This window comes from Clarias gariepinus, chromosome 4 (assembly GCF_024256425.1).
Source record: "Clarias gariepinus isolate MV-2021 ecotype Netherlands chromosome 4, CGAR_prim_01v2, whole genome shotgun sequence".
Lineage (NCBI taxonomy): Eukaryota > Metazoa > Chordata > Actinopteri > Siluriformes > Clariidae > Clarias > Clarias gariepinus.
In genome coordinates this window covers 20,934,604-20,962,500 of record NC_071103.1, presented here as the reverse complement: position 1 = coordinate 20,962,500, position 27,897 = coordinate 20,934,604, and the positions used below count along the sequence as shown (strand labels likewise).

At 38.5% G+C, this 27,897-nt stretch overlaps 1 protein-coding gene across 1 annotated transcript in view; it reads left to right on the top strand.

Moving 5' to 3' along the window:
• cep192 (centrosomal protein 192) overlaps positions 1 to 27,897 on the top strand; it is a 33,126-nt gene that overhangs the window by 4,233 nt on the left and 996 nt on the right. Inside the window, exons 5-46 of the mRNA XM_053494164.1 lie at positions 541 to 602; positions 678 to 819; positions 2,947 to 3,062; positions 3,429 to 3,575; positions 3,917 to 4,070; positions 4,232 to 4,446; positions 4,677 to 4,796; positions 5,024 to 5,438; positions 5,623 to 5,769; positions 5,842 to 5,906; positions 6,025 to 6,240; positions 6,379 to 6,520; positions 6,605 to 6,681; positions 7,753 to 8,809; positions 8,992 to 9,109; positions 9,316 to 9,472; positions 9,708 to 10,494; positions 10,575 to 10,723; positions 15,168 to 15,398; positions 15,540 to 15,665; positions 16,289 to 16,423; positions 16,524 to 16,587; positions 16,701 to 16,840; positions 17,078 to 17,170; positions 17,276 to 17,394; positions 17,494 to 17,679; positions 17,770 to 17,860; positions 18,171 to 18,350; positions 22,163 to 22,423; positions 22,848 to 22,969; positions 23,048 to 23,157; positions 23,270 to 23,432; positions 24,099 to 24,268; positions 24,494 to 24,617; positions 24,701 to 24,806; positions 24,946 to 25,153; positions 25,378 to 25,454; positions 25,550 to 25,645; positions 25,788 to 25,907; positions 26,535 to 26,644; positions 26,864 to 26,987; positions 27,347 to 27,405. Of these exons, the coding sequence (XP_053350139.1) occupies positions 541 to 602; positions 678 to 819; positions 2,947 to 3,062; positions 3,429 to 3,575; positions 3,917 to 4,070; positions 4,232 to 4,446; positions 4,677 to 4,796; positions 5,024 to 5,438; positions 5,623 to 5,769; positions 5,842 to 5,906; positions 6,025 to 6,240; positions 6,379 to 6,520; positions 6,605 to 6,681; positions 7,753 to 8,809; positions 8,992 to 9,109; positions 9,316 to 9,472; positions 9,708 to 10,494; positions 10,575 to 10,723; positions 15,168 to 15,398; positions 15,540 to 15,665; positions 16,289 to 16,423; positions 16,524 to 16,587; positions 16,701 to 16,840; positions 17,078 to 17,170; positions 17,276 to 17,394; positions 17,494 to 17,679; positions 17,770 to 17,860; positions 18,171 to 18,350; positions 22,163 to 22,423; positions 22,848 to 22,969; positions 23,048 to 23,157; positions 23,270 to 23,432; positions 24,099 to 24,268; positions 24,494 to 24,617; positions 24,701 to 24,806; positions 24,946 to 25,153; positions 25,378 to 25,454; positions 25,550 to 25,645; positions 25,788 to 25,907; positions 26,535 to 26,644; positions 26,864 to 26,987; positions 27,347 to 27,405 (7,501 nt within the window). The remainder of the gene's footprint in view (positions 1 to 540; positions 603 to 677; positions 820 to 2,946; positions 3,063 to 3,428; positions 3,576 to 3,916; positions 4,071 to 4,231; positions 4,447 to 4,676; positions 4,797 to 5,023; positions 5,439 to 5,622; positions 5,770 to 5,841; positions 5,907 to 6,024; positions 6,241 to 6,378; positions 6,521 to 6,604; positions 6,682 to 7,752; positions 8,810 to 8,991; positions 9,110 to 9,315; positions 9,473 to 9,707; positions 10,495 to 10,574; positions 10,724 to 15,167; positions 15,399 to 15,539; positions 15,666 to 16,288; positions 16,424 to 16,523; positions 16,588 to 16,700; positions 16,841 to 17,077; positions 17,171 to 17,275; positions 17,395 to 17,493; positions 17,680 to 17,769; positions 17,861 to 18,170; positions 18,351 to 22,162; positions 22,424 to 22,847; positions 22,970 to 23,047; positions 23,158 to 23,269; positions 23,433 to 24,098; positions 24,269 to 24,493; positions 24,618 to 24,700; positions 24,807 to 24,945; positions 25,154 to 25,377; positions 25,455 to 25,549; positions 25,646 to 25,787; positions 25,908 to 26,534; positions 26,645 to 26,863; positions 26,988 to 27,346; positions 27,406 to 27,897) is intronic.

The window sequence follows — 27,897 nt, the reverse complement described above, 5'->3', positions numbered from 1 at the left end:
TAACAATGGAAGAACAATGATTTCAAGCATCACCCTCCTTTTAACATGTCAAGTATGCCATTCTAACCCAATCAGCCTGACATAATAATTTCCAGCCTTGTGCTCGTCAACATTCTCACCTGAGTTAACAAGACGATTACTGAAATGATCTCAGCAGGTCCTTTAATGACAGCAATGAAATGCAGTGGAAAGGTATTTTTGGGATTAAGTTAATTTTCATGGCAAGGAAGGACTAAGCAATTCATCTGATCACTCATTATAACATTCTGGAGTATATGCAAATTGCTATTATAAAAACTTAAGCAGCAACGTTTCCAATTTCTAATATTTATGTAATTCTCAAAACTTTTGGCCACGACTGTATATGCATAGATTTGTTTATTCTATTATATTTAAATGCATTATATTAAATGTATTTCTTGAATAAATTTCTTAAATTAAAAAAATAAATAAATAAAAATCATTAATGGCCTGTGGCAATGATGACTGAAATGAAGGGCCACCAAAATTACTGTTTTAATTACAGATAATATCTTTCAGATATTTCCACTGGTCTGTTGACAGTTTCTCATATTGGAGGTAAAGAACCCATCGCTGGTCAGGTAAGATCACAACGGATGCAAAATATTTTAGTCTTAGTTAGACCTTTAGCTAGATGAACTATTTTTTTGTTTTAGGCTGTGTTGGCTCCAATACCCATAGAAGAAGAGGGTCCTGAAAGCGAGGCAGTTGACAGTGATGGCATGAGTGGCAGTGTTGCAAGCTTCCTGGCTAATGAGAAGCTCATGTCACTTGACAGCATGAACAGTGACATTACAGGTAACTATGTATAAAGGTGTATTTCAGAGATTATATGGCAGGGTTTAACTCATGGCAGGGTTATATATAAAAATAAATATATGCACATATATAAAAATATAAACACATGCGCACACACAGTGGGTACGGAAAGTATTCAGACCCTCTTAAATTTTTCACTCTGTTATATTGCAGCCATTTGCTAAAATCGTTTAAGTTCATTTTTTTTTCCTCATTAGTGTACACACAGCACCCCATATTGACACAAAAACACAATTGTTGACATTTTTGCAGATTTATTAAAAAAGAAAAACTAACATCACATGGATCTACATCTTCACTCTTTTCTCAGTATTTAGTAGAAGCACCCTTTTGATCTAATACAGCCATGAGTCTTTTTGGGAAAGATGCAACAAGTTTTTTACACCTGGATTTGGGGATCCTCTACCATTCCTCCTTGCCGATCCTCTTCAGTTCTGTCAGGTTGGATGGTAAACGTTGGTGGACAGCCATTTTTAGGTCTCTCCAGAGATGCCCAATTGGGTTTAAGTCAGGGCTCTGGCTGGGCCATTCAAGAACAATCAGAGTTTTTGTGAAGCCACTCCTTCGTTATTTTAGCTGTGTGCTTAGGGTCAATGTCTTGTTGGAAGGTAAGCCTTCAGTCTGAGGTCCTGAGCACTCTGGAGAAGGTTTTCGTCTAAGATATCCCTGTACTAGACCGCATTCATCTTTTCTTTGATTGCAACCACTCGTCTTGTCCCTGCAGCTGAAAAACACCACCACAGCATGATGCCACCACCATGCTTCACTGTTTGGACTGTATTGGACAGGTGATGTCTAATAGCAGTGCCTGATTTTCTTCACACATACTGCTTAAAATTAAGGCCAAAAAGTTCTATCCTGGTCTCATCAGACCAGAGAATCTTATTTCTCACCATCTTGGAGTCCTTCAGGTGTTTTTTAATGTCTTGCACTGAGGAGAGGCTTCCGTCGGGTCACTCTGCCATAAAGCCCCGACTGGTGGAAGGCTGCAGTGATGGTTGGCTTTTTACAACTTTCTCCCATCTCCCGACTGCACCTCTAGAGCTCAGCCACAGTGATCTTTGGGTTCTTCTTTACCTCTCTTACCAAGGCTCTTCTTCCCTGATAGCTCAGTTTGGCCAGACAGCCAACTCTAGGAAGGATTTTGGTCGTCCAAAACATCTTCCATTTAATGATTATGGAGGCCACTGTGCTCTTAGGAACTTTTAAGTGCAGCAGAATTTTTTGTAAACTTGGCCAGATCTGTGCCTTGCCACAATTCTTCAGGCAGTTCCTTTGACCTCATAATTCTCATTTGCTCTGACATGCATTGTGAGCTGTCCAATCAAGTCCAATTAGTATAATCAAACACAGCAGGACTCAAATGAACGTGTAGAACCATCTCAAGGATGATCCGAAGAAATGGACAGCACCTGAGTTAAATGAGAGTGTCACAGCAAAGGGTCCAATTACTTAGGCCCATGTGATATTTCAGTTTTTCTTTTTTAAATAAATCTGCAAAAATGTCAATTCTGTGTTTTTCTGTCAATATTGAAAGCTGTGTGTACATTTTTGAGAATTTTTTTTTTTAGCAAATGGCTGCAATATACCAGTGAAAAATTTAAGGGGGTCTGAATACATTTCGTACCAACTGTGTATACTGTTGGATTTGTAAGGCCACTTACCATGTGCATGCAAAAACCCTTCTCATATTCTTAACTTAAAAGATGACCACTTATAGATATTAATAATGACTTTAAATCAATCTATGTTTTTTATTTTAAGGTTATTGTATTTTCCGTATTTAAATACTTATGAGTCTGGTCTTATTACTGGAAATAAATAACCGCACAGTAGTTTTGTCGAGATGGTTACAGGATGAATAGACTTTAGCAGTGCATTTATCAAGTCCTTAAATCGTTGGTTTTACAAGAGATTTAAAAGATGATTCAGAAATTACCTATTTCAACATCTAATTTTTTGTTATTTATAAGATCATGTGTCAATTTTAGATTAACTTACCATTGTTATTAATAGCTGATAATTTGAATTAGGCTAGTTACATCAGAGACACATGGGACTGTATGCCTCTGAGTTTAATGATAATCTCAGTTAATGCTTCTGCAGATGACGATATTGATGAGGAGGACTTGCATGATGAGGAGCTACAGCTGTATTTCAAAAAACTCATTCCCCCAGCTACACAGAGAGGTCGAGTGGAGGGCCAGGAGATCCCAGCTGCTGTAAGCTTGGTGTACCCAAGATGGTTGTTATATATCCCATAATGGTTTACCTACATTTTTTTTTGTGTGTGTGTACCACAGCATGTTGACCAATAAGTAAAATGTTAATGTGTACAGTAAAAGCAGTACATTTTAGTCTTGCTTATATATTTATTTTTTGGGTGATAAGGCTGTATCCTGCATTGTTTCTCTGTCTAAAGCATATATGCACCCGCCCTTTTTTAATTAAGGATTTACCGGACAGTCACATTGGTTCATCCTTGCTTCTGAACTAGAGACATCCCCCAAAAATGATGCAACTTTCTAAATTAATATGATACGGTAGGGGGTTTTATATATGTATTTAAAATTTTTTTCTCTTCTTAGGAAGATTTTTGCATGCCTGATGTACGGCTGGCCGCCACAGGTATGGATTCATGTCCTGCTAGTGATGAAGACACTGAGGATGAACTGGAAGCTGCACAAAACCGTAGTAGAACTCGATTTTTGTTGCCAAGCACCTCCAGACAACTGGTAAATCGACATGATTAAGATCATGATTCAATTCAGAATTAAATCAAAGTAATAGCTTTTAAGACATTTCAGGCATCTTAAGGGGCTTTAATGTATTTGGGCAATGAAGCTGGAGTTTTTTTTTTTTTTTTTTAGAGTGGATAGACGGTATTTCAGAACAATTAATGTCTGGCAATTGATTAAGTCTGTATTTTTTGTTTTTACAGAAGGTAGCAAACAATGTAGTAAAGATGTCAATTAATGCTCTTGTTGGTCTCTGTCAGACTTATTAGTTTAAAATGCAACAAAACATCAACATTCATTTTAATTTTGCTATTATCTTTTTCATTGTGATTATACAGGTTGGGGAAAGCCATCAGCCTCATTTTAGGCCAGGCCTGGAAGGGGGAAGCTCAGATGAGGAGTCTAAGCCAGGTGCTCAATTTACAGACTCCAGGACAGGAATTGAGCATCGGTGCTCTGCTGAGGGACAAGTGATTGACTTGCCAATAACGGGTATATAGATTTTGTATTATTTTGCATCCACACATTTTTAAGAACAAATAGGTAACAAATATAAAAAAAGGAAATTTCCATCTCTCTTTTTTTTTTTTTTTTTTTTTTTTTTAAAGGAATGTTAAACTCCACATTAATCATCTCTGGGTTTTATTTTTTAGGAGATGGTGGAGGGGGTGATGGGAGCAGTGGCAGTGAGGAAGATGGAAATAATGGGGTTGTCTCTGCAGTTCCTCCACCCACTGGTGTTCAGACCACATATGATGTGCTACGTGGTCTGGGAATTGTGGGAGGAAGCGGAACAGGCGAGGATGAACATCGGCTCCTCTCGCAGCTCCCTGGATTAGACCGATTCGTCTCAAATGGGCAGAGCCAGGTAATCCGAATTGCATGGACTAGGCCCAGTTCAGTCTCTTCTCCAGCTTTTGTTTAGGTCGTTTTGTTTAGGTTTTTTTTTTTTTTTTTTAAGTGTATGAAATATTGCTAAAGAGTTTTATAAGCACATAAGTAGCTCATACATTTCGAGCTAACAAGCTAATTATTAATCCCTTAATGAGCCGGTTGAGGTATGTATTCAATTCATGTATTTGTGGTGTGTCTTTTCAGATGGGAGACCGTGTGGGCCCAGTTGGGACAGTTGAAACTGAGTCTTCAGTTCAAGGATCTGGATTGACCAGGGCTCAGTCTCTAAACCATAGAATGACTCAGGATAGGCAAGAGTCTCTGGTGAGGTTTCATCCATCCCTTTGTAGCTTGGCAGTTTTAAGGTTTACTTACTATAGACTGTTACATGGCCTTACTTTGTAGCATTAAGTGAATTTGGCTAATAGTTTTTGGTAGTCATTGTGGTACTTGTCTGTAGATTTGACAGTGGCAGTTGAAATTGTGAATGTTTTAATAAAATTTTTGATTAAATACTGGTCTGTAATGCCAAACACCCTTTCCTTTAATAGAATGGCATGGATAGTCCACATTTGGGTGCGGTATCTCTGGAAGACCGCTTTGACTCCATGTACCTTAGGCCCGGAGGTGTCTGTAACCAACAGGACTCCACTTTCGGTGCTTCTGCCTTTCAAGCCACTCAAAATAAACTTGACTTCTCGTTTACCAAAAACCATCTTGAAGATAACAAAGGGGAAGTCATCCAAGAGAATACCATTGACTTGAGTGATACAGCTCGTTATGGAGGGCCTTTTAGAAACTCTCTTGGTTTTGGTCAACATCCAAACAAGAGTGAGCAACATTCAAGAGATTGTCTTGAAGTCAAGTACCTCTCTAAAATGCTACATCAGAATGGGGAAGGTGAGCAAAGCAATATTTGGAATCAAGTACACTGTCCTGAAGATATGGAACAGGACTCCCAACAAGGTTAGATCCTTCAGCAGATTTTATCTGCAAGGAATTTATAAATTAAAATCAGTTTTTTTTTTGTTTTTTTTTTTTTAGATGAAAGATTTATGGTTTTGTCAAAATATTTGGATATTTATTTTATTATTTATTTTTATTTTTCACCCCATTTGGGATGACCTGAATCAAGTTTCTTGTTTTATAGGTGCCAATGCTACTCATAGTGTTGTCTACCAGAATGAGGATGGGAAATGGGTGACCGATTTAGCCTACTATTCCTCTTTTGAAAAGGAAACAGATATGCCTAATGACATTGCAGACCAGCTGCAGTCTGAGGATTTTGTTGGTGGTTGTAAGTACAGGTGGATAAATATCTATAAATGTTATGTTTTGCCACAGTCTGAAATATTTACTTGTCCTTCAGGTGAAGCTATGGAAAAGATTATTGAGGATCAGCAGGAGTTTGAGAAAGAACACAGATTCATGCAGGTGAGACTTCTTTTTCACATTTTAGTCTGTAAATTTGTGACAGCATGTCTATTTACGAGTCTGTCCATTTCAGAAGTGATTATGTATGCCTGTAATGACATTTTCTTTCCTTTAATAGGAGGAACAGATAGAAACAGTCAATAGAAGTGTGCTTCTTGGTGACACTTCTTGGAAACTTCCCACTAGCAGCGACATTCTGATGAGAGCCTCCCAAGTCTCAAATGAGTTTGAGAAGGGGAACCAAAGTTATTTGCGTATTTCCCTGGGGGAATTTTTTCAGCAGAGGTCTGAGGCTTTGGGCTGTTTAGGGGGCACTGAAGAAAACATTAAAAGGGTGAGAACTTGAATAAAAATAACTATAACTATAGAGTTTTTAGCTCATCAGTTTTGTTGAACACAGGAAAACTCATTTAAACTGCCAATGTTTGTTCACACAGTCATAATGTTATGCATTGTCATATTTTTCCCTCAGCCTTCATTTGGATACATCATCAACTCTCCAGAGAAGAGAGAGCCCTTTGCTTTGATCCGGCCCTCTGATTTCTCTTCCAGAGGAAGTTCTGTTCAAAATGAAACCATTCAGCTTAGTGATGCAGATGGAACCATGAATCCAGGTATAAGATTATCTTTCTTGCAGTTTTTTTTTTGGTGGAAAGGTTGTGGAAAATGCTAACTTGTTTGTTACTTTAAATCTATAGAGGATTTGGAGAAGACTCTTGAACCTACACCAGCAGAACAGCCGTACAAGGGTCATCCACACCCAGATGTCATTCAGGTAAGGCATTATTTTCTGTAAGGGTCTTTAAAAGATAGTTCTCACTACTTTTTTTTTTTTTTTCTCAGAGAATACCCTGGTATATAGAGCACTTCATGGTTTACTTATTGACTGCAAGGTACCCAGGTTCTGTAGCTGCAAAACAAGCCCAAATCATCACCCTTCCACCATGAGATATTTCGGCTGAAATTCTGTTTGGTCTTCTTTTTAGACCAAAAGACTTTTTCCTTTTCCAAACAAACTGTACTTGTTTATTCCTTATCTAATTGTGCTGTCATGGGTTTTAGCATGTTCAGTGAGGCCTGAAGGGTGAGACATGAGCTCTTGAGCTTTTGTATTTCTCTGTGCATTGCACGGTCTGACCGTGAAGTGAATGTTTTGGGACGTATACTCTTGGGAAGATTAACAACCGTCTTTCCATTCGTTCAATCAATCTTTAGATTAATGTTTAGCGACAATTGCTTATGTCTTTACATCTTGGCATTGTATTAAAACACACCTGAATGTTCTAGACCAGCACACTGCCAAAACCTCTGCTTTTATAGAGGTCTGAACACCTGATGATGATCAATTACACAAGAACTGATGATTAGTAGCAACTTACCCTCTTATATCCTGTGAAAGCAGTTAGGGGGTATTTGGTATGGCCCACATTTGGATTAGTTTTTGTTAAATAAATGATGACACGGTGGTTCTACAAAATATTGACTCAAGTGTGGGCTGCATTTTTATTCAGCTCTCCTTTCAGTTATTTTTCTTTGTTTAAAAGATAAAAACTTTTATCATTGTCCACTTAACAATTGTGTGCCTCTTTGTGTTGGCCTATGAAATAAAATACATTTTATGTTTGAGGTTGTAACATAACAATGTGTAAAAGTTCGAGGTGTATAAATACTTTTGCAGGGCACTATGTAGCCAACAAAAATGAGTTAGAATGTTTCTTTTTGATTCTTCAAAGTAGCCAAAGGTTATAGTAACAGAGGTGTGTGTGTGTGTGTGTGTGTGTTTAAAAAAATATTATCTTAAGTAAATTGGAATGTATACAAGCATATGCTTTGTTTTTCTTATTAGACTCCCTCTTTGTCACTGGAGCATAAGGAGAATTCCAGTCAAAGTTCTGAAACAAACTCCAGTGGAAGTTTAACACTTAGCATCAGCACAATTGCATCAGCTATTGCAGATGCCTCCATCAGCTCAGATCCTGCCCAGCTTGCAGCAATGATTGTGGAATTGTCCAAAAAGAGGCACTCCAAGAGTAGAAAGGCAGATGAGCTTGTTCAGACCCCTGACCTTGGAAAACTTTCTGAACAGGATGATCTTAAGAGAACCTTATCTCTGGGTGATCTGAGTGCTCTTGACATGGAGAAATACCTAAAGAAAGCAGAAGTATCTAGCAGTGATAGTGATGCTTCCAGCTCCCAGTCTTGTCTTGACATTCTCAGCCTGGCTGACAGTCTGACTAACTCTGGCAGACCTACACAGAGACAGAGTCCTCTTCTACCAAACATCAGTCTTCCTACAGAAGACCATTCAACTTCAAAAGATAATGTGAAGACAAGTCATGTTTTACAGAACAATTCGTTTGAGAACTCTACAGAGGTTGGGTCAGAAGTTAAAAGATCAAATGCAAGAAGAAGCTCTATTCCACGACCGAAGACTAGCAGCTGCATTCCGACTGCCACAGCTCACCCAGCCAGGAGATCAGCGAGTGCAGGACAGGTGTTGACAACTTCAGCTGTAAAACCTAAATCTGTGCAAAGCAAATCAGAAAGAAATGACTGCCCCATACCAACAACTGCAGTAAACAGGAGTTGCCCAGACTCCAGGGACAAAACTAGCACAGCTCAAACAAAGGTTTCTGAAATGCGTCACTCTTTTAAAAGTAATGATTTAATATCAAACTCATTACCTGTCCCCAAAAACTCAGGATTTGACACTGATGAATGTTCACGATTGCCTACACTAAGGAGCTCACCACATACACCTAGGAATAAAAACTACATGACGCAGAGGGAGACCTCAGAAGAGGAACGTTTACTTAGGAGTCCAAGAACCACACAGTCTATTGCAAAAGACAAACAGACTCTTGTTGGACCAAGTTCTTTTTCCTCCACAGACAAAAAATTTGGTAAATTCTTCTGTCATTTATGCAGCGATTATTATGAAATGGTATAAGATGCATTTTAGTAGATTCATTTTTTTTACATACACTCAGCATTGGATGAATTTCTAACTTGTTTCAAATTTTTAACTCTGCAAATTATAATGAAGAGCACATATTGCTTATACTTATCTTGTTTATTTTTAAAGTCTCACCTGAGCGCTGTGCCTCTGGTATTGTGGAGACTAGCCATTGCACTTTTAGACCGTCCACCTCTCCGCTTACTCATTCAAGTCCAAGCCAAACTTCTCTGCCTAGTGGATATGGGTAAATTTTTCATCAATTATTCTAGCTAAGCTTAAACAGTGAAGTCTATTTAAGTGTAAGGAAAACCACAGTAGTAAATAAAATCTACTCTTAGATTTTGTTATTTAGAATTTATTGTAGTGCATGAATAGATAGTAACATTTATGCTGTGAACTGTATAGTGTGTGTGTGTATACTGAATTCTCCAACTTGTTTGTGTTGTTTAGAGACATGTCTCCTTCCTCTAGCAGTGGGGTGTGTGAGAGAAGTCCTACAACTGACCCACTGTCACCTCAGTCTCATTGTTCTAGTCCATCAATCAGCAGACTTACCTACCTTTCTATTAATGAGAACACTACACTTCCTACACCTAATCATCAACAGGTCAGTTAGAAGTCATTGTTTTTGACTCAGTTTGAGAGCTTTGCTCATTTTGAATAATGGCCTTTTAAACTGCTTATAATGGAAATTTTCCAAATGAGGATTACGTTTTGATATTTTGTCGTTCAACTGTACAAATTTGCCTATTTTAATCATCAGTTAGTAAAAATCTTTATTATTATTAAGAATGTAGTTTAAATGCCTTGTTTGTATCTAACTGAATATTTTTCTTTGTCAGAAAACTAACTCCATGTCCCTGAGTACCACTATCATTAGAGCAAGTCCTACCCCACCAATGGAACCTGATGATGCCACAAAGCCTATCCATCAGACCCATAATGAAGACCTGAGTTCACAATCATCTTGTCATGCTGAAACCCCTGGCCCAAATCAGCCTGTCTCAGGACATGGCTCACACATCCAAACTGAGTACAACATCCACAAGGACTTCAGGCATGAATGTGGACCAGTGAGTCGCCAGTCCGAGTCTCGGATAAATCTGTATGCTCGGGTTGACTCTGGTTATTCCAGCAACCTCAACATAAATAGTCAGCCTGGTGGACCAGTGGAGCAGAATATTACCCAAGTTCCTAACACCCATGGGACAGGGGGTGAGGCTGTCCATGGCTCACAATATGCTCCTCCCCCTACCTCTTACACATCTGAGCACTTGAGATATGGTTTGGCCCCAAACTCCCAGGGTACTTTGTCAGATCTAACTTGTGGTGTACCAACCCTTCAACCTGGTCGGTCACTCTTCACCACTCAGCTTCCACAGCAGTACTTGGGCAGAGATGCATCTTTGCAGGCTTCATCCTACCCTATAGGGCCGCTGACTGGACCGTACAGTGTGCCAACTGTTATATCTGGTACTAATCCACATATTGCACATACACATGTCCCTGGATCAACAGGTTTATCATCTGTTTATATAACTGCTGGCCAACATCAGTACCCGCTCAGCAAACCTTATGGACAGCCCAGCATGGCGTCGTGGTCAGCACGAGATTTGGCTGATCTCAGAAGTAAGTGCTTTTCTTGCATCAATGTCTCTAGTACTTTTATAGAAGCATAACATTTAAATGACTGCTTTGCCTGTTTTTAGGCCAAGTGATTGTCCCAGATGAGCTGAAGTTCCCTGGTCCATGTTGTGTGGGCATTGCCTGCCAAACTTCGCTCAGCATCTTTAACCCCTCAGAACGTTGGCAACAGGTGGCCATATCTATAGTAAATCTGTCCATCGATGGAGAAAAGGTTGGAACTATGTTTGCTTATTCCATCAATGACAAACCGAGTCTGAGTTTGTAATTGTCTTATTTGTAACCCAACACAAGAAATTAGTTTTAATGTCTAAAACTGCTCACAGTCATCCAAAACACAATATGGATGCTATGTTCATATAATTTAGAAATTGTGCTAAAGAAGCTACAGTCGTGGCCAAAAGTTTTGAGAATTACATAAATATTGGAAATTGGAAAAGTTGCTGCTTAAGTTTTTATAATAGCAATTTGCATATACTCCAGAATGTTATGAATGTTATGTCAGGCTGATTGGGTTAGAATGGCAGATTTGACATGTTAAAAGGAGGGTGATGCTTAAAATCATTGTTCTTCCATTGTTAACCATGGTGACCTGCAAAGAAACGTGTGCAGCCATCATTGCGTTGGATAAAAATGACTTCACAGGCAAGGATATTGTGGCTACTAAGATTGTACCTAAATCAACAATTTATAGGATCATCAAAAAGGTTTATTTCTTGTTAAGAAGGCTTCAGGGCATCCAAGAAAGTCCAGCAAGCGCCAGGATCGTCTCCTGAAGATGATTCAGCTGCGGAATCGGAGTGCCACCAGTGCAGAGCTTGCTCAGGAATTGCAGCAGGCAGGTGTGAGCGCATCTGCATGCACAGTGAGGCGAAGACTTTTGGAAGATTGCCTGGTGTCAAGAAGGGCGGCAAAGAAGCCACTTCTCTCCAAAAAAAGAGAGATTGATCTTCTGCAGAAAGTATGGTGAATGGACTGCTGAGGACTGGGGCAAAGTCATATTCTCTGATGAAGCCTCTTTCCGATTGTTTGGGGCATCTGGAAAAAGGGTTGTCCGGAGAAGAAAAGGTGAGCGCTACCATCAGTCCTGTGTCATGCCAACAGTAAAGCATCCTGAGACCATTCATGTGTAGGGTTGCTTCTCATCCAAGGGAGTGGGCTCACTCACAATTTTGCTTAAAAATGCAGCAATGAATAAAGAATAGTACCAAAACGCCCTCCAACAGCAACTTCTTCCAACAATCCAACAACAGTTAGATGAAGAACAATGCATTTCCAGCCTGATGAAGCACCATGCCATAAGGCAAAAGTGATAACTAAGTGGCTTGGGGACCAAAACGTTGAAATTTTGGGTCTATGGCCTGAAAAAGATCTTAATCCCATTGAGAACTTGTGGTCAATCCTCAAGAGGCGGGTGGACAAACAAAAACCCACTAATTCTGACAAACTCCAAGAAGTGATTATGAAAGAATGGGTTGCTATTAGTCAGAATTTGGCCCAGAAGTTGATTGAGAGTATACCTAGTCAAATTGCAGAGGTCCTGAAAAAGAAGGGGCAACACTGCAAATACTGACTCTTTGCATAAATGTCATGTAATTTTCGATAAAAGCCTTTGAAACATATGAAGTGCTTGTAATTATATTTCAGTACATCACAGAAACAACTAAAACAAAGATCTAAAAGCAGTTTAGCAGCAAACTTTGTGAAAACTAATATTTGTGTCATTCTCAAAACTTTTGGCCACGACTGTACTTCTGAAGTTTATGCAGCATGAAAGTAGGGCTGCAACAACGTTGTGTCGCGCGATTCTGAGACATTTGATTTAAAAAAGAAAACAAAAAAAAACTTTAGTTGATCGTGAAGCGGAGTGAACACACTTGGTCTCGCGCACTGATGCTAGCAGAGTTCGGCACCTCATAAACAAAACGAGCGGAGGAAGAGGAAAGATGCCTGGCGAAGGCAGAGAAATCCGTAATCGGGTAATCGTCTCCCCTGCTGGGTTTTAGTGCGCGCCTCTTACTGGTATAATCACACGCGTGTACTGTTTACTATAACACTGTGACCACGTGTGTGCACGTAAAACATTTTATTTTGTAAAATGCGTGTGTATGCGTTTGTGTACAGCGTGCATGTAAAGCAAAAGCAAGTCCCATTAGAGATGTTAAAAATTCATTTTCTCTCTCTGCCTAGCCTGCTAGCCTTTGCCTGCTGTGTGTGTGGGGGCACAGTGTCCAATGACGTGCACGCACACAGACACGCAAAGAGCAGGCTAAACCTTGATCAGAGATACACAGACCCCTCCTACATTCACCTTCACAGTCGCGCACGCACACTGCGAGCATAATTCGTTTCGGAAGTGGACTCGTATTGCAAAACACTCGTAAACCAAATTTAATATTCCTATAATGGAAGCTCAAATTTATTCTAAACCCCGAAAAAAATACACCTATGTTCCAAATTATTACGCAAATGCTATCTTTCTCTGATTTTCAAAATTAGTCAATGCAATTGACAGTCAGTATAATTTTCTAGTTATCAACCATAAGTGTATAATTTGAATTTAATTGATCAAACGTCCTATTAATGATAATATTTATTTCAAAAAGAAAAAAATTAAAATGCACTGTTCCAAATTATGCACAACAGTGTTAAAACATTTTATAGGCTGTAAAGAACTGAAAATGGGCTTTTGTTGAATTTGCAGCTTTAGGGGGTCATATTTACTGAAATTAAAAGCTATTTTAATCAAAAACATCCTAACAGGGCATGTTTCATCTTGACATAAAACCCCTTCTTTAATATCACCTTCACAATCCTTGCATCCATTGAACTTGTGAGTTTTTGGAAAGTTTCTGCTTGAATTTCTTTGCAGGATGTCAGAATAGCCTCCTAAAGCTGCTGTTTTGATGCAAACCGCCTCCCACGCTCAAAAATCTTTTGCTTGAGGATGCTCCAAAGGTTTTGGGTTTGAGGTCAGGGGAGGATGGTGGCCACACCATGATCTTTTATGCCCATAGCAGCCAATGACACAGAGGTATTCTTTGCAGCATTAGATGGTGCATTGTCGTGCATAAAGATGATTTTGTTACGGAAGGCACGGTTCTTCTTTTATTACCATGGAAGAAAGTGGTCAGTCAATATACTTTGCAGAGGTCATTTTCACACCTTTAGGGACCCTATAGGGACCTACCAGCTCTCTCCCCATGATTCCCACCCAAACATGACACTGGCACCTCCTTGCTGATGTCGCAGCCTTGTTGGGACATGGTGGCCAGCCACCAACCATCTGAGGCATCACCAGGCTCTGAAGGATTCTACACCTTGAGTTTCGTGGGACTCCAGAGGCACTAGTAGCTTCAAATACCTGTTTGATGCTTTGTAATGGCATTTTAGCAGCTGCTCTCTTAATCCGATAAATTTGTCTGGCAGAAACCTTTCTCATTCTGCCTTTATCTGCACGAACCTGTCTGTACACTGAACCAGCCACAAATGTCTTCACAGTATGATGATCACGCTTAAGTTTTCTTAAAATATCTAATGTTTTCATACCTTGTCCAAGGCATCCCTTTACCTTTTAAAAAAGTAAAAATAAATCCCGACAGATAAGTGTTTCCATTTGTGCACGCAGACGGTGTGTGTGTAATGTGCATTCACACACACACACATTCATGGAGGGACTGTTTTATCGGACAAATTAGCAAGGAACATCGATAGTCACACCTGCGTGAGCGCATACTAACGGAATCACTTCTGTGAAGTAAAACAAAAGCAAAAAAACCAAATGAACCTGTCCTTTACCTTTGTCAAATTTATGGTGTCAAATTACACACACACACTCGCATTTACAGCCCCCCTACCACCCCCTCCTTCACGTTGCTACACACACACACACACACACACTCTCTCTCTCTTTCTCTGCCTTACACAGAAACTCTGCTCTGTTGCGATTCTTTTTAAAGGTAAAGTAAGAAACATCAGGCTGATACAGAGAGGACAAAATGGATCGTTCCCTTCTAATGAGACCAGCTCTTGCTTTACACGCTTACAAACACAAAATAAAATGTTTTACACACACATGGTCACGGTGTTATAGTAAACAGTACCAGCGTGTTGATTATACCAGTAAGAGACGAGCACTAAGACCCAGCAGGGAGACGATTTAACCACAATTCCGCAACGCAAGAGAGAGAAAAATCGTTGGCTCAGTTGTGATCACGTGACGCTCGGTGTCAAAACAAGAAGTGCATGCGTGATGCATGATACTGGGTAACAATTAAGATCCAAAAAAGTTATGAACACTACAGGGCAAGAAATTGCATATAGCAAATGTGTATTTTTCTCATTAAAAAAATATAAAATGTGTATGCACATTTACAAAATCGTAGCATGGAACAGCAGACAAGCAATTGCGTATTATGACAATTGATGATGTATGATTTATATGAATTAACTTTTTCAACTAGATATGAGACTTTTGGCACCAGTACCATGTTTTGGTCATATCTGTTTAATCGAAGCAGTGATGCACCTTTTACTGCTGACATTGATCAAACACCTTGCGTTCAAACTGTTATCCCATGTCCTTTACTTGATTGCTTGATTAAAGTGGGATTTAACTATTAGTAAAGTAATTTTGCTGTATTGTACTTCTGTTTCAGGTGGATTCACTGCTGTACCAGTGGCTGATTGTGAAGAATAAGACTATAATTGGACCTAAAAGCACAGAGGAACAAAAGGTGCTGTTGATTGCTCCAAAACCTGGACTGTACCAGTGTACTCTCAGTGTGTCGTCTTGGCCCGCTTCTGCTGAGAGTGACACAGTGGCACAGGCTGAGGCCTTTGCCAAGAAAGTAGTACTCATCGCAGTTGCTGAGAACCCAACAATAGAAGTAAGCATTTCAAGCATATTTTGAGTACATCATGTTGAGTACAACACAGAACCATGTGTAGACCATTTTGATCTAGATAGAAAAACTAATGAATTAACTATGTGAAATTGCTCTTAAGGTAAAGTGCTTGTTTGTTAATAGGTTGAGGTTGGAAAGACTGGCTGCCTGGACTTCGGAGACCTGGCAGGAGGCAGTGTTCGGTCCCTGCCGCTTAAAATGGTGAACAGGACTCGAGCAACTGTGCCCATTCGTTTAGTTATAAGTGCGGTTAGTGAACCATTTTGCATTACCCCAATAGTGTAAACTGCAAAATTACCTGTACAGTGGAACCTTGGATTGAGAGCATAATTTGTTCCGTAAGCAGGCCCGTATTTCAAAACACTCGTAAACCAAATTTAACTCTTTCATAAGAAATAATGGAAACTCAAAGTATTCATCCCACATCCCCAAAAAATAAATACATAAAAATAATAAGCACAAAATCTAAAGTAAAAATAAAACAAATTAACCTACAATTTACCTTTAAAAAAAAAAAAAAAAAAAGGAAAAATAAATTCCTACAGAAGTGTTTCCGTGTGTGTGAGAAGCTAAGGTCAGGAGCCCCTCTTCTCTCCCACTGCTCGTCTTACACAGTTACCCTGCCTCCACTTTTTTCACACGTGTGCACACAACGGAAACACTGTTTTTCTTATTAGAAAATTAAACAATAAATATCTCTAAAGTAATCGTAGCTGCTGTGATGTTATTTACTCAGAAAACCAAGACTTGTTTGTTTTACAACTCAAAATTTCTTAATCTTACCGTGTTACTTGCAATCCGAGGTTTCACTGTATTTGTTTGTTAAATGTACTAAAGAAATGTGGCTTTTTTTCTTTCTTTTTTCCTCACAGAATGCCTCGGCTTGGCATTGCTTTAGCTTCTCCAAGAGTCCTGTCACTATGACAGCAGATGGTTCTCTGCATTCTGGTGGAAATTTTACTTCCATTTCAGTCATTAACCATGTGATGCATTCCAGCAGTGGGGATGTAAGAGTGTATAACTGCAGTAAACATGGCACAAATCTAAATTAAGTTCTAGCTGCGGTACACTAATCTGCATTAAAACCTTTCCTTTTCTTGTTAACAGAATTCTGACAGCTTTATAGTGTGGGTTCACTTTAATGCACCTCAGCGATTCAGTGCAAAATTAGGTACTTGTTACTAAATGTTCATTTTGATATTTGACTGTGTTTGTGTATGTATTTGTAAATTTATAGTTTTGCGTAACGGTTGTACTTGACACAGCTCTGTCATGTGATTTCAGTTGAATTAGGCCCACCCGATGAATTCAGTGCTCGTGTGGATATTGAGTTGGACAGCCCTGGACCCAGTCATGTAATTCAAAGTGTTGCTCTCAGAGCGAGGTCAGGGACAGCCAGAGTTCATGCTCCCAAAGATCTGCAGGTAAGAATTTGTAGTTTATCAAAGTTGGATCCAGCAATATTTTGCTGCTTTTTTTTTAACATGACCGATTTGACGGGTGTTATTGAATGGGATTTAATGTATGGAGTGTTTATTCCTTTACTGTGTCCTGGCTCAGGAACTTCTCCAGTTCAGATAGCTGGATATCAGGAGCCTTGAGGTTGATCAATTTAATTTTTTATTTGAAATAGCTTATTTGCTTGTAACTGGTCTTTACAGACTGTTTGTCTTCAGTGTCCAGTGGGACAGTCAGCCAGCCAGACTTTGCCATTAAAGAATGCAGGCAACATTGATGTCCAACTGAGGCTAAAGGTGTGTCTCCTTTGGTGGGGGAAACCACATTGCTGAACTTTTATTTATGTAGAGGTAAAAGTGATATTGTGTGAAAATACTGAATATGTATATTTGAATTTGCAGAGTAATGACAGTGACAACTGTTTCATGGTGAAGCCTGAAGAGCTACTTCTCCGAACTGGAGAGGAACAGGAAGTCATTGTTACCTTTACTGCTCAGAGCATCAGAAAATGTAAAGAGTGGTATGTCCTTTATTTTTGCCTTAAGTCTATAACAAAATGCATAGCTGCATATAAGTTGGAATGTACACAATTTACATATTTTTGTCTTTGTTCTTTCAGTCTGCTGACAATTTTTGTACTGCCCAGTGGGCCACAGTATGAGGTTATGCTAAAAGGAGAGGTGGTCCATGGGAATTCTGGGAATGTGAAATCTGCTCAAGTCTTAGTTCCCCATGGTGAAGTGCCACCGATCCTCTCCAACAAGCAGTTCATGGCTTGGGGAGGAGTCACTTTAGGCAGAGCTGTGTAGGTTCTCCAGCCACTTGCAACATGCACCCATTAAGTTATCTACAGATTCAGTCAGTTTAAGTTTAAAACAAAATATTTGTGTTGTAGTCAGCAGAAGCTGGTACTAAGAAACAACTCCTCTACTACATCACAGCAGCTACGATTACTTATCAGAGGTCAGGACCAGGACTGCTTTCAGGTTAGTTGCATTAAATGGTATATTTTGCATATAAATCTGGCAATTCAACGTCTGACTGCACAGTATACATAGGATACACTTAAAATGGCAGGTAAGGCAATTGAAATTTGTGCTGAAAATGACTAACAGCAGGTTAAAAGTCTTTAATATTATTGGCTCCCTTAAACCCTGCCCCCTTTCCAAATATCTCATTACTAATCTTTTAGCTGGTGTTGTATTTCTTAATTTTCTTCGCTTGCTTAGATTATTATAATGCAAGAAGAATTAGGAAAATTAACTTTATTTTTTATTTTTTTCCTCCCATCTTCAGTTGCAGAGTTCTTTTGGCCCTGATGAGCGGTTGACTCGTAGCAGAGAGCTAGTAATTAAACCTAAAGAAGATGTGGCAGTTCACCTTCTTTTTGCTCCCACTCGTGTTGCTTCTATGCTGGCCAAGCTTGAGATTAAACAGTCTGCTGTGCGACTTTCTCAGCCTGGAGTCAAATTCACTGTAAGTGTACTCTATAGATATTTAACTTTTTACACTTTGCACTTAAATAGATTTGATTATCAGATAGTTTGGTTAAAAGTAAGGTTGGGTATTGCACTTGAATAATTTCATGGTACTGACAGAATTGCTTCGATACCATTGAGTTGAGTGTCTAAGAAAAAAAAAAAAAAAAACATTGTCATTCGGTACAAAATTTCTACACCTGAGGAATACATTTAATCAGCGCTAGTAAGCTTGCATTGTGCTTGATTGCACCCTCCAGTGATGGCTCATGTCCTATTTTGAGAGCCTTTACCACAGTGTACATCACATAGTAGCAGTAAAAATGTCTACACAATCAAATTTATTTAAATATTTTATCGTCCTTGATCTTATTAGTGCATGTGTATTATTGTAAAAGGTAAAAAATAAACAGAAAGTGGATACCTAAACCGCTGTAATTCTCCTCGTAGGGACAGTGCTATAACTAGGATTTTACCAAGTAACATTTAGCAGACAATTGCTTGCCAACTTTACCAGCTTACATGGCTGTTTATTAAATATTTACTAGATTTTACATTATTTTGTTAAGTGTGCTGCTCATGACTTAAGCTGAGCTCTTTGTGTGACCTACAATATTGTCCGAGTGTAGCTTTAGCTGTATTCAGTTAGAGCTCCTGTAGCTACAGTTTCAGCAGCCACCTGGTAATAAGAAGACTACCAGTTCAATTCTGGCTTCTGTACATCATTTATTGATATTAACATATGTTGTGCTTAAACATGCTGAAAGAGCACTGTATCATTTTTGGGTTGACTGAATGGTTCATTTTGCAATAAGAGAGTGTGGTTAACATGAGCGAAACATAAGTGGTAGTGCAGTAAAGTTGTAAAGTGAATTCATATCGCTAATGATCTAGAAAGAGGTCTCTCTCTCTTGATCTCTGGTTAGACAGAGATGAAGAAATTAATATGACCTGAACCGAAATGTTCATTTTTGGAACTGTACTGTAAACTTGGTTCCAAATAAAAAATTTTCACCAATGAATGTGAATTCTGAAATTTTAATGCGTGAAAGCTTTGAGCTTACTCTTGTAAAAGGTGTTTTTTAATACAGTTAAACTTTGGATTGCGAGCATAATTTAAATTTTATTTGTCACATATATGGTCATACACATACGATATTAAGTGAAATGCTTATGATTGCTAATGACTTAAAACTTCAAAAAGAAAAGTTTTAGTATGAAATTTTACGAATAAGAATTTTACACAATCTCATATAAAGATTTTTTTTTTTTTTTTTTTTTTCAGTTTTAAACACATTCTCTGTTATGTGTTGTCTTTAATACCGACAGTTTTGAAACTGACATTCTGAAACTATAAATCTTTGTTTTTTTTTCCCTTGGTAACAAAAACTATTAATTGCATTTGTTTGTGTCAGTCTGATGCAGCTACAGGTTTTGAAACACAAAGATTTTTCTGAAACTATTTCATGATAATATTGAAGATTGTGTAAAAATTTGAAGACATCTTTCCACCACTGTATAATTGAGCAGTCTAGTTGTTGTAGTGGTATTTGGATGTCATCAACAATAATTCTGAACTCGCCTTAAAATACAAAACGTTACGTGTAATTATAATTTATATTTCCGCATTTCTCAGCCTGACTCCTGCTCACGTGACTCTTTTTGTATCACTCACTTGCCTCTTTGTAATCTGTCTGAAATATTTTTGCCACCTGGAATGCACAGATTTGATTGACTCGGTAGCATCACATGAGCTGGCTTTACTCGCATTCAATTGGTCTGAGTTTCCGGGTCCGCTAAACCAGTGGTTCCCAAACTGGGGGTCGCAGAATAATTTCATGGGGTCGCGAGAGGGATTAAAAAATTTTTTTTTGTGATTACAATACACACTTTTCAGTATTACAAGTTAATGCTATAAATAAATATTTTCTAATTTGTAAAGGTATTACTGATTGAGTGTGAGTGTTTAAACTGAGTGTTTTAAAAAAAAAAAATTCGCGACTCAAACATATGACGTCACTGTGCAGCGACTGGCTCACTAGTCATTGCTACAGCGCACAACTGCATGTGAAAACCGCAACTGCCGAGATGGATAAATTTGTTATTCGCAAATCTAAAAATGTTTAGGAAATTGTGGACAGTTTGCCTGAGTCATCGAAACCATGTACATCGACCAAGCATAAGAGCACGACCCCCTCAGACCAAAGTAGAAAACGTCGAAAATATCAGGAAGAATTCATAAAGTATGGATCTACTGTTGACAACGTAGATTTCCCTCAATGTGTAACCTCTTCAGAAGTGCTTTCTCCTGAAAGTATGAAGCCCGGCAAAACACATAATTGCTCAACAAGCAAAAAAAGAAAAAAAGTACACCCTTTCCATTTAAAGATAAGCCAAAATTATTTTGATGTATAGTAAATGTAGTCAAAATTCTGTGAACAGCTTATGTTTATTGCTTGTTTTTGATAGTGGGGGTTGCAAGATCTTGTCAATCTTCAATTAGGGGTTGCTGGCTTGAAAGTTTGAGAAACCACTGCTCCGGACCACGGTCCCCCTGTTAGTGACTACTAATCTAGGCTAACCTCAAACAATTGGACTAATTATCTCATTAAGGGAATGTTTGGCAGTATTTATGCATCAACTTAATTTTATATACAGTGGAACCTCGGATTACGAGTAACGCGGTTTACGAGTGTTCCGCAAGTCGAGCGAAGATTTTTAATAAATTTTGACTTAAACGTGCATTGTCTTGGTTTACGAGCTTCTTGTTTTGACGTCGAGTGTCACGCGATCACAACTGAACGTTTTTTATCTCTCTTGCGCTGCAGAATTGTGGTTAAATCGTCTCCTCTGCTGGGTCTTAGTGCTCATCTCTTACTGGTCTAATCAACATCAGTGCACGCGTGTACTGTTTACTATAACACTGTGACCACGTGTGTGTGTGTGTGTGTGTGTGTGTGAAACATTTTATTGTGTTTGTAAGCATGTTTGTACAGCGCGCGTGTGCGCGCCTATAAAGCAAAAGCAAGGATCATTAGTGAGTAAAGATCCATTTTTTTCTCTCCCTCTGTGTATTAGCCTGTCGTGTTTCACTTTACCCTTAAAAAGGTAAAGGCTGTAAAGGCGAGAGTGTGAACGCACACACATACATATCCACTCTCTCTGCCTTACACGGAAACTCCGCTTTGTCGCGATTCTTAAATTAAAGTGCAGTTTCATTTGTTTTTCTTTTTTTTTACTTTACAGCAGTGATTCCGTTAGTATGCGCTCACGCGAGAGAGCTAATTTTTTCGATAAAACAGTCTCTCCGTTAATGTGAGACACACACAGCGCCTGTCAAACACTTATCTGTCGGGATTTTTTTTTACTTTTTTTTTAAAGGTAAAGTGCAGGTTAATTTGTTTACTTAATATTTTGTATTAATCATTTTATGTATTTTTTTTTTTTTGGGCTGTAGAACTAATAATTTGAGTTTCCATTATTTCTTATGGGAAAATAACATTTGGTTTACTGTGTAGATTTATTACTAATCATTGTTTCTCTTATTAGCCATTTTTGCTTGTTATGCTATGGAGGGTAATCGTACCATTCTTATATCTCTGGTTCACCACTGGTTGAACAACATGATCACTCACAGTAGCCAGGATTTTTAATAACTCAGTTTGTTTTGTGACTAAAAAAAAACCTGCCATGTGCAACTGATTTGCCATAATTTAAATATTTTTGGCTTTTCAGAGGAATTATCAATATAGCCTTTTCCCAATATTGAGTACTGCTGCTTACATTTCAACTTCTTTTTTTTTTTTAAAGATTCCCCTTTCTGGTTATGGAGGCACGAGCAATGTTATTTTAGAGGATTTAAGGAAACGTTCTGATGGATATGTGGCTACACTGAGCAGCATTCAGATTGGCAGAGTCAGCAAACTGTGTGTGTGCGTGAGAAACACTGGCTCCAGAGCTGCATTCATTCGAGCTGTGCCATACAGCGACCTGGAGAAGCGCACAGTCATGGACTCTGCAGTGATCAGCCTGTCACCTTCACAATTTATATTGAAAGAAAGGACTCAAGAGGTGAGCTGATGATATTCCGTGTGTAGTTGGAGATTGTTGTTAAGTGTTCTTATATCTTAATAATTAATTGTTATTGTTTTATGCCATATAACCAGTTTGCATGACATTTAATACTTTCATATGACAATTTCACTTGTCTCTGCCCCAAAATAGTGTGCACTGACTGTACACACGGGGTTTAACAATTAGTTGATGAATGGCAAACCCTGAAAAATGGCATGCCTTGTGTATCTAAACCCTGTTTTCATATGTCCTGTTCTGAAATACAGTAACTCTGTATTTATAATACTGTGTATTTTGCATTTATATGGGCACTGTGTCATGTAAAATGTTTTGTTAAAATGGCTGAAGAATGATTTTAATAATTCTGGTTGCTTACACTGTTGGGAGGTAATCACCATTGTTATACTGTTTTATTTTTTAGGTGATTACAGTAGTGATGAAAGCATCCTGTAGGGAGCAGGCTCTCTGCCAGTCACAAACTGCTCTTCTTGCTACTATCTGTCTCTTTTGTGGAGATGAGGTCTCCCGCCAACAATTCAGAAAGTCAGTACCAATTTTAAGACATTTTTATATTTAAATAGCCTCAAGTTTTTGATTTCTCTAATGAATAATGTCTCCCAGGTTATTACGAATCCAACCTGATGTAGGCAAGAAAGTATTGTCTGAAAACAGCTTACTGAAGAGCATCTCCTTTGATGAGCCTTTTCTTGGTGAAGAACTGGTTCAGGAAAGTAAGACCCCTTGTTAAGATGTTTGTCTGGTTAATGACATTCCAAGTTGCATGAACATTCTTTTTCACAGTGAATTATGACTAACAACATAATGAATCCTTCTTCCCCACAGCCTATGACCTTCCCCAGAGGCCGAATGAGGCTCAGATTTTCTATGGACACATGAGTAAGGTTATCCTGTCGCTACTGGGTACAGTGGAAGCCTCTGATTCAGGAGAGAGTGAACATGTTGAGTTTGTGCAGGCCTTACAGCACCATGCCACTGATTCAGACAGGTACCATTTTAACATCTGCTATTTTCACAAGGGAAATTTAATAGGCAGAAACCAGAATGGCCCAGAAGTTTGGATCCATATAAAAAGTATATATTGCAGCAAACATTTAAATTGATGACTTCTGACTTGACATCACTTGCAAAGTCAATAAAGACAAGAACGTTAAACATTTTCATAATTTATCAGAACCTATGTTGCATGTAGATAAGATTTCAACATTAAGTGCAGTGATTGCTCTGGGATGATTGCTGTCCATCAGATGATCTCAAAGAAGTCGACTGGAGTTGGGTCTAAAGCCATTTTTAGTCTGAAACCAATGAACACAAGAATAAATGAACATTGCTGGTTGTACTTCAGTTAAAAAAAAAAAAGATCAATCATGGAAAAAAGTTAACACACTTGTTACTAATGACTTGAATTGTTTGTTTATATGCCTCGTCACCACAAAAAAAAAAAGATGGTGGTAAGCAGGGCAACAGAGGACTAGTAAAAGGTTATGATGTAGGGCTCATGAGTAGAGAGACAGGAGGTTCTGATGTAACACTTAATCACAGCACCCTGAGCTAATTATGGATTTTTATAAACTCATGTATAAGGGAAATGAACTTGAGAATGGGGGTATAAAGTACCTTTCATTTACAGCAGTGATTTTCTGTTTTTTATTAGTGGTCTGGGGACTTCAGAGCGTCACTTCAGTAATGTTTCCCTGGATGTTCTACCAGTAAAAGGGCCACCACTATGTGCACCGGTTCCTGTGCTGAAACGAACTGTGTCTTCTGTGGATAACAGCTGGAGTGTCCAGCCTGAACAGCTGGTCCTTACAGCACCCACTATCAGTAAGTGCACTTACTCACTCCAGCCTCTCACACACGTTTGTGCATATCATGCAATGTGTGAAGTGACCATGTAATTCAGCTTTCATTTAGGACGAAACTGTATAAAAGAAATTCCACTTCAGTACATTTCCATATGATTTCTCCACCCTATCACCTATGTTATGTTGCTGTTTATCTCATGCCTCCCATATTTTTGTAAGAGTCTTAATCTGTGATTGGCCACAGCTGGTGCCGCTGATACCAAGCATGTGCGGATCCTGAATTGTTCAGATCGTGAACTGAGATTTGAGCTCTCCTGGCCTGCCCACTGCCTGACAGTCACCCCACAACATGGCATTATTGAGCCCCAGTATGACATGCACACATACTCAGATATTTATAAATATATATGGTTATATGGCGTCTTTATTGTATCATTTTCTCTTTGTACAGGAGCCATTTACAAATTCTAATAAGTCCAAACCCATCACTGGCTACCAAAGCTTCAATGCTTCCATGGAGTGGCCAGATTTATGTCCAGTGTGACAATCAGCAGAAGGTATTGTTGAGATTTTGCAAAATGTGTGTCTTGTCTATGGAATATCAGCCTGGTCAAACCAGGCATTATTTTCATGAAGCTTCTAAACAATAATCTAAAACTTGGGCTTCTTAATTTAATGGGCATTTCCTCTTTATAGTTTATCAGAGTTCAGATCCGTCAGGACCTGGCTATGGACATCTCTGCTGCTGGCTCATCCTCAGACCGCTCCCTGTGCCCCCTGCCACCCCAGGCAGAGACCCCTGTAGGTGCAGGAATCAAAGCCCAGTGCAGCAGCCCTCAGACTAGCGTGGAAATTAAAAACCGCACAGTGGTGTTTCCCTCCACCTGCTCTGGAGAGTCCTCGGGTAACACAAGCAGACCACCAACTACTCCCAGTTCCAAAACTTGACTAAACTCTTATGCGTCATATAGACTAGTACCTGTAGTTGTTACACAGAGTTTAGGTATTGGATATTTGCAGTCCTGTGACCATGAAATCTATGTGGATTTGGAAGATAACAAAGGATAAGGGATTTCTTGCAAAACTGGTTGGTGAAAACTTACTGAAGCCTGTTTTTCTTATTTTCAGAATGTTCGATAGAAGTGGAAAACCATGGGGAGGAAGTTAGGTGGTACCTTTCATCTTTTGCACCTCCATATGTCAAGGTATTTTTATCTGTGGTCATACACGGACTGATATTTATTTGTACTTTTTTTTTTTTTTTTTTTTAACTTTGAGGTCATTGTTATGTTACCCATAGGGTGTAGATGGAAGTGGAGATGTTTATCGGGCCACGTATACAGCTTTCAGATGTGAGAGAATGTCAGGGATGCTTGGGGTCAAAGACAAGATGCAGGTGTGGCATTAAAGAAGATTCCTTTAGATCTGTAACATTTTGCTTGTTTTCATAATGAAAGATGCTATGAAATCCAAAGTGTTATGTTATGACCGTTTGTTAAAGTTAGCTTCTACATTTGCTGATTTTATTTGTTTTTCAGGTGCCATTTACGTTTCTTCCGCGGGATGGAGGAGATTATGCTCAGTTTTGGGATCTTGAGTGTCATCCAGTGACCAAGCCACAGCAAAAGAGCCGAATCCGATTCCAGCTCTGTGGCACGGTGAGGGTTAAATTATGTAATTAATATAAATAATTTAAGATGCACTAATCAATCCAGGGCTCAGAGTCAGCCGGTTTTCAACTTGAGTGATTGGCCATGGCCAGAGATTGAACACGGAGCCTCAGATAGAATTTAATTTAATTCCATTTTATTTTCATAGATGGGATGTCCACTTATGTCAGTAATAAGGGTGCTAGCCAGTTATAGTCATTTGTCCTTTATTTCTGCACTCTAATTGTGCAGTGTTTCCAAAAGCTTCTGTCTCAGAGGAAGCATGTGATGGCCTGCGCCCTCAATGTCACATTTTGATTTTCAGTTATATTTGATAGAGCACAGTTTATCCAATTATATTTATAACAAAAAAATGCTCTGGCTAGTAATCTGAAGTTTTGTAATGTTATGCAGTTTGGATAAAATTTTAATAAATTGTCTTTGTTCGTTTGTTTGTTTGTTTGTTTTTTAATAAACCAGAAATTTAACGTTGCATTAAGATAAAAAAATCAGAGTAAGTTGTAATCAGTGCATCTCTATAATTAATGTTTAACATTAGTTTTCATGTTAATGAATGAAATATAAGTTAAACTCCGAAAACCTTTTTGTAGTGATATTAAATTGTCGTTTGTGCAGGGCATAAGAGCAGGTCCAGGGACAAGCCATAAAGAAGACTGTACTCTATTGCGGACAGATGTTAATATGAAGAGCAGAAAGAGGGTGGAATCTGCAGTCTCAAAAAACGGGTAAGATGTGATTTTTATTTTTATTTTTTATTATTATTCTTTTAATGGTCCTTTACAAGTATACAGGAAGAAACAAGGTGTAAATGTTATCCTAAAGATAAAAGTATGTGGCACATAAATAGTTACCTGTAGGGTTTTGGGATATTTTTAGTCTATACAGCTTTTTTACAGACATGATTTCATTGTTTTTTTTTTTTCTGCATATTGTTTCTCATTAAGTATGGAGTCCTCCAGGAGAGGAGTGTATGCCCCTCAGAGTCTCTACACGTTCCCTGCCACACGTGTAGGTGAAGTCAGCACATTGAAGGTCAACTTCCGCAACAACTCTGCTAATACACACGAGGTGAATACTTGCAGAAAGCTTCAGCAATTTCACACCTTTTAATTCACCTTTTTGCATTTTGTGTTTTTCTAACATTGGAAATTAACATTGGATAAACTGTGCTCTAAATCTTTAAGAGCACAGTTTACAGTATGTGGGTGATTACATTAAATATTAATGTGTACCAGTATATGCAAGTATATCACATTTACATTGACAGATTCTGTTTGTATTTTATTTAAAAGAAACTCACTAATTCATTTGACATTATTGATTGTTGCATTGGAGTTTGGCACCTTCCAGTAGAATCTGGGAGAACATTATCTGTTACCTTAAACGTTGCATGTCATTGATGTTGAGCTTTTCTAATTGACTTACAGCTAAGATTTTTAAGTCCTTCAGAGCCTTTCTACATCAAGCATTCAAAATATTCTCTAAGGTGAGTCAATTAGTATTGCACAATCAGTCTATCTTTTCTCTCCCTCTGCCTATCTGTCTGATTCTATCTTTTTCTATCTATGCTATTCTGCGTCTTTTTCTCTTCTGTCTTTGCTGTTGTGTAGGAAAAATGTAATTTGTTAGTACAAACATCTATATAGATTTTATTTAAGTCAACTGTAATGTTTGTGGTGTCACTTCCTGCTGCACATGCCTGCGGTGAGGCTTCTTAACGCTTAACTGCAGGTATATGTTTTGGTGCATGTAGTACTTCATGCATGCATTCACTGACAGTCGTGCATAGTTCTGTGTTCATTGCTTGGAGTGAACCGTTTAATTTTCTTTTCAACATGTTGGCATCTAAATATTGCACTAATGATTTTCATTCAATTATTTACAACTGTAAATGTTGGCAGTTTTTCCCAAACGGGTCGCCCGAGTATATTTGCCGATCCTTTTTAAAAATCTGTCCATCTGCCGTTCATAATCGATC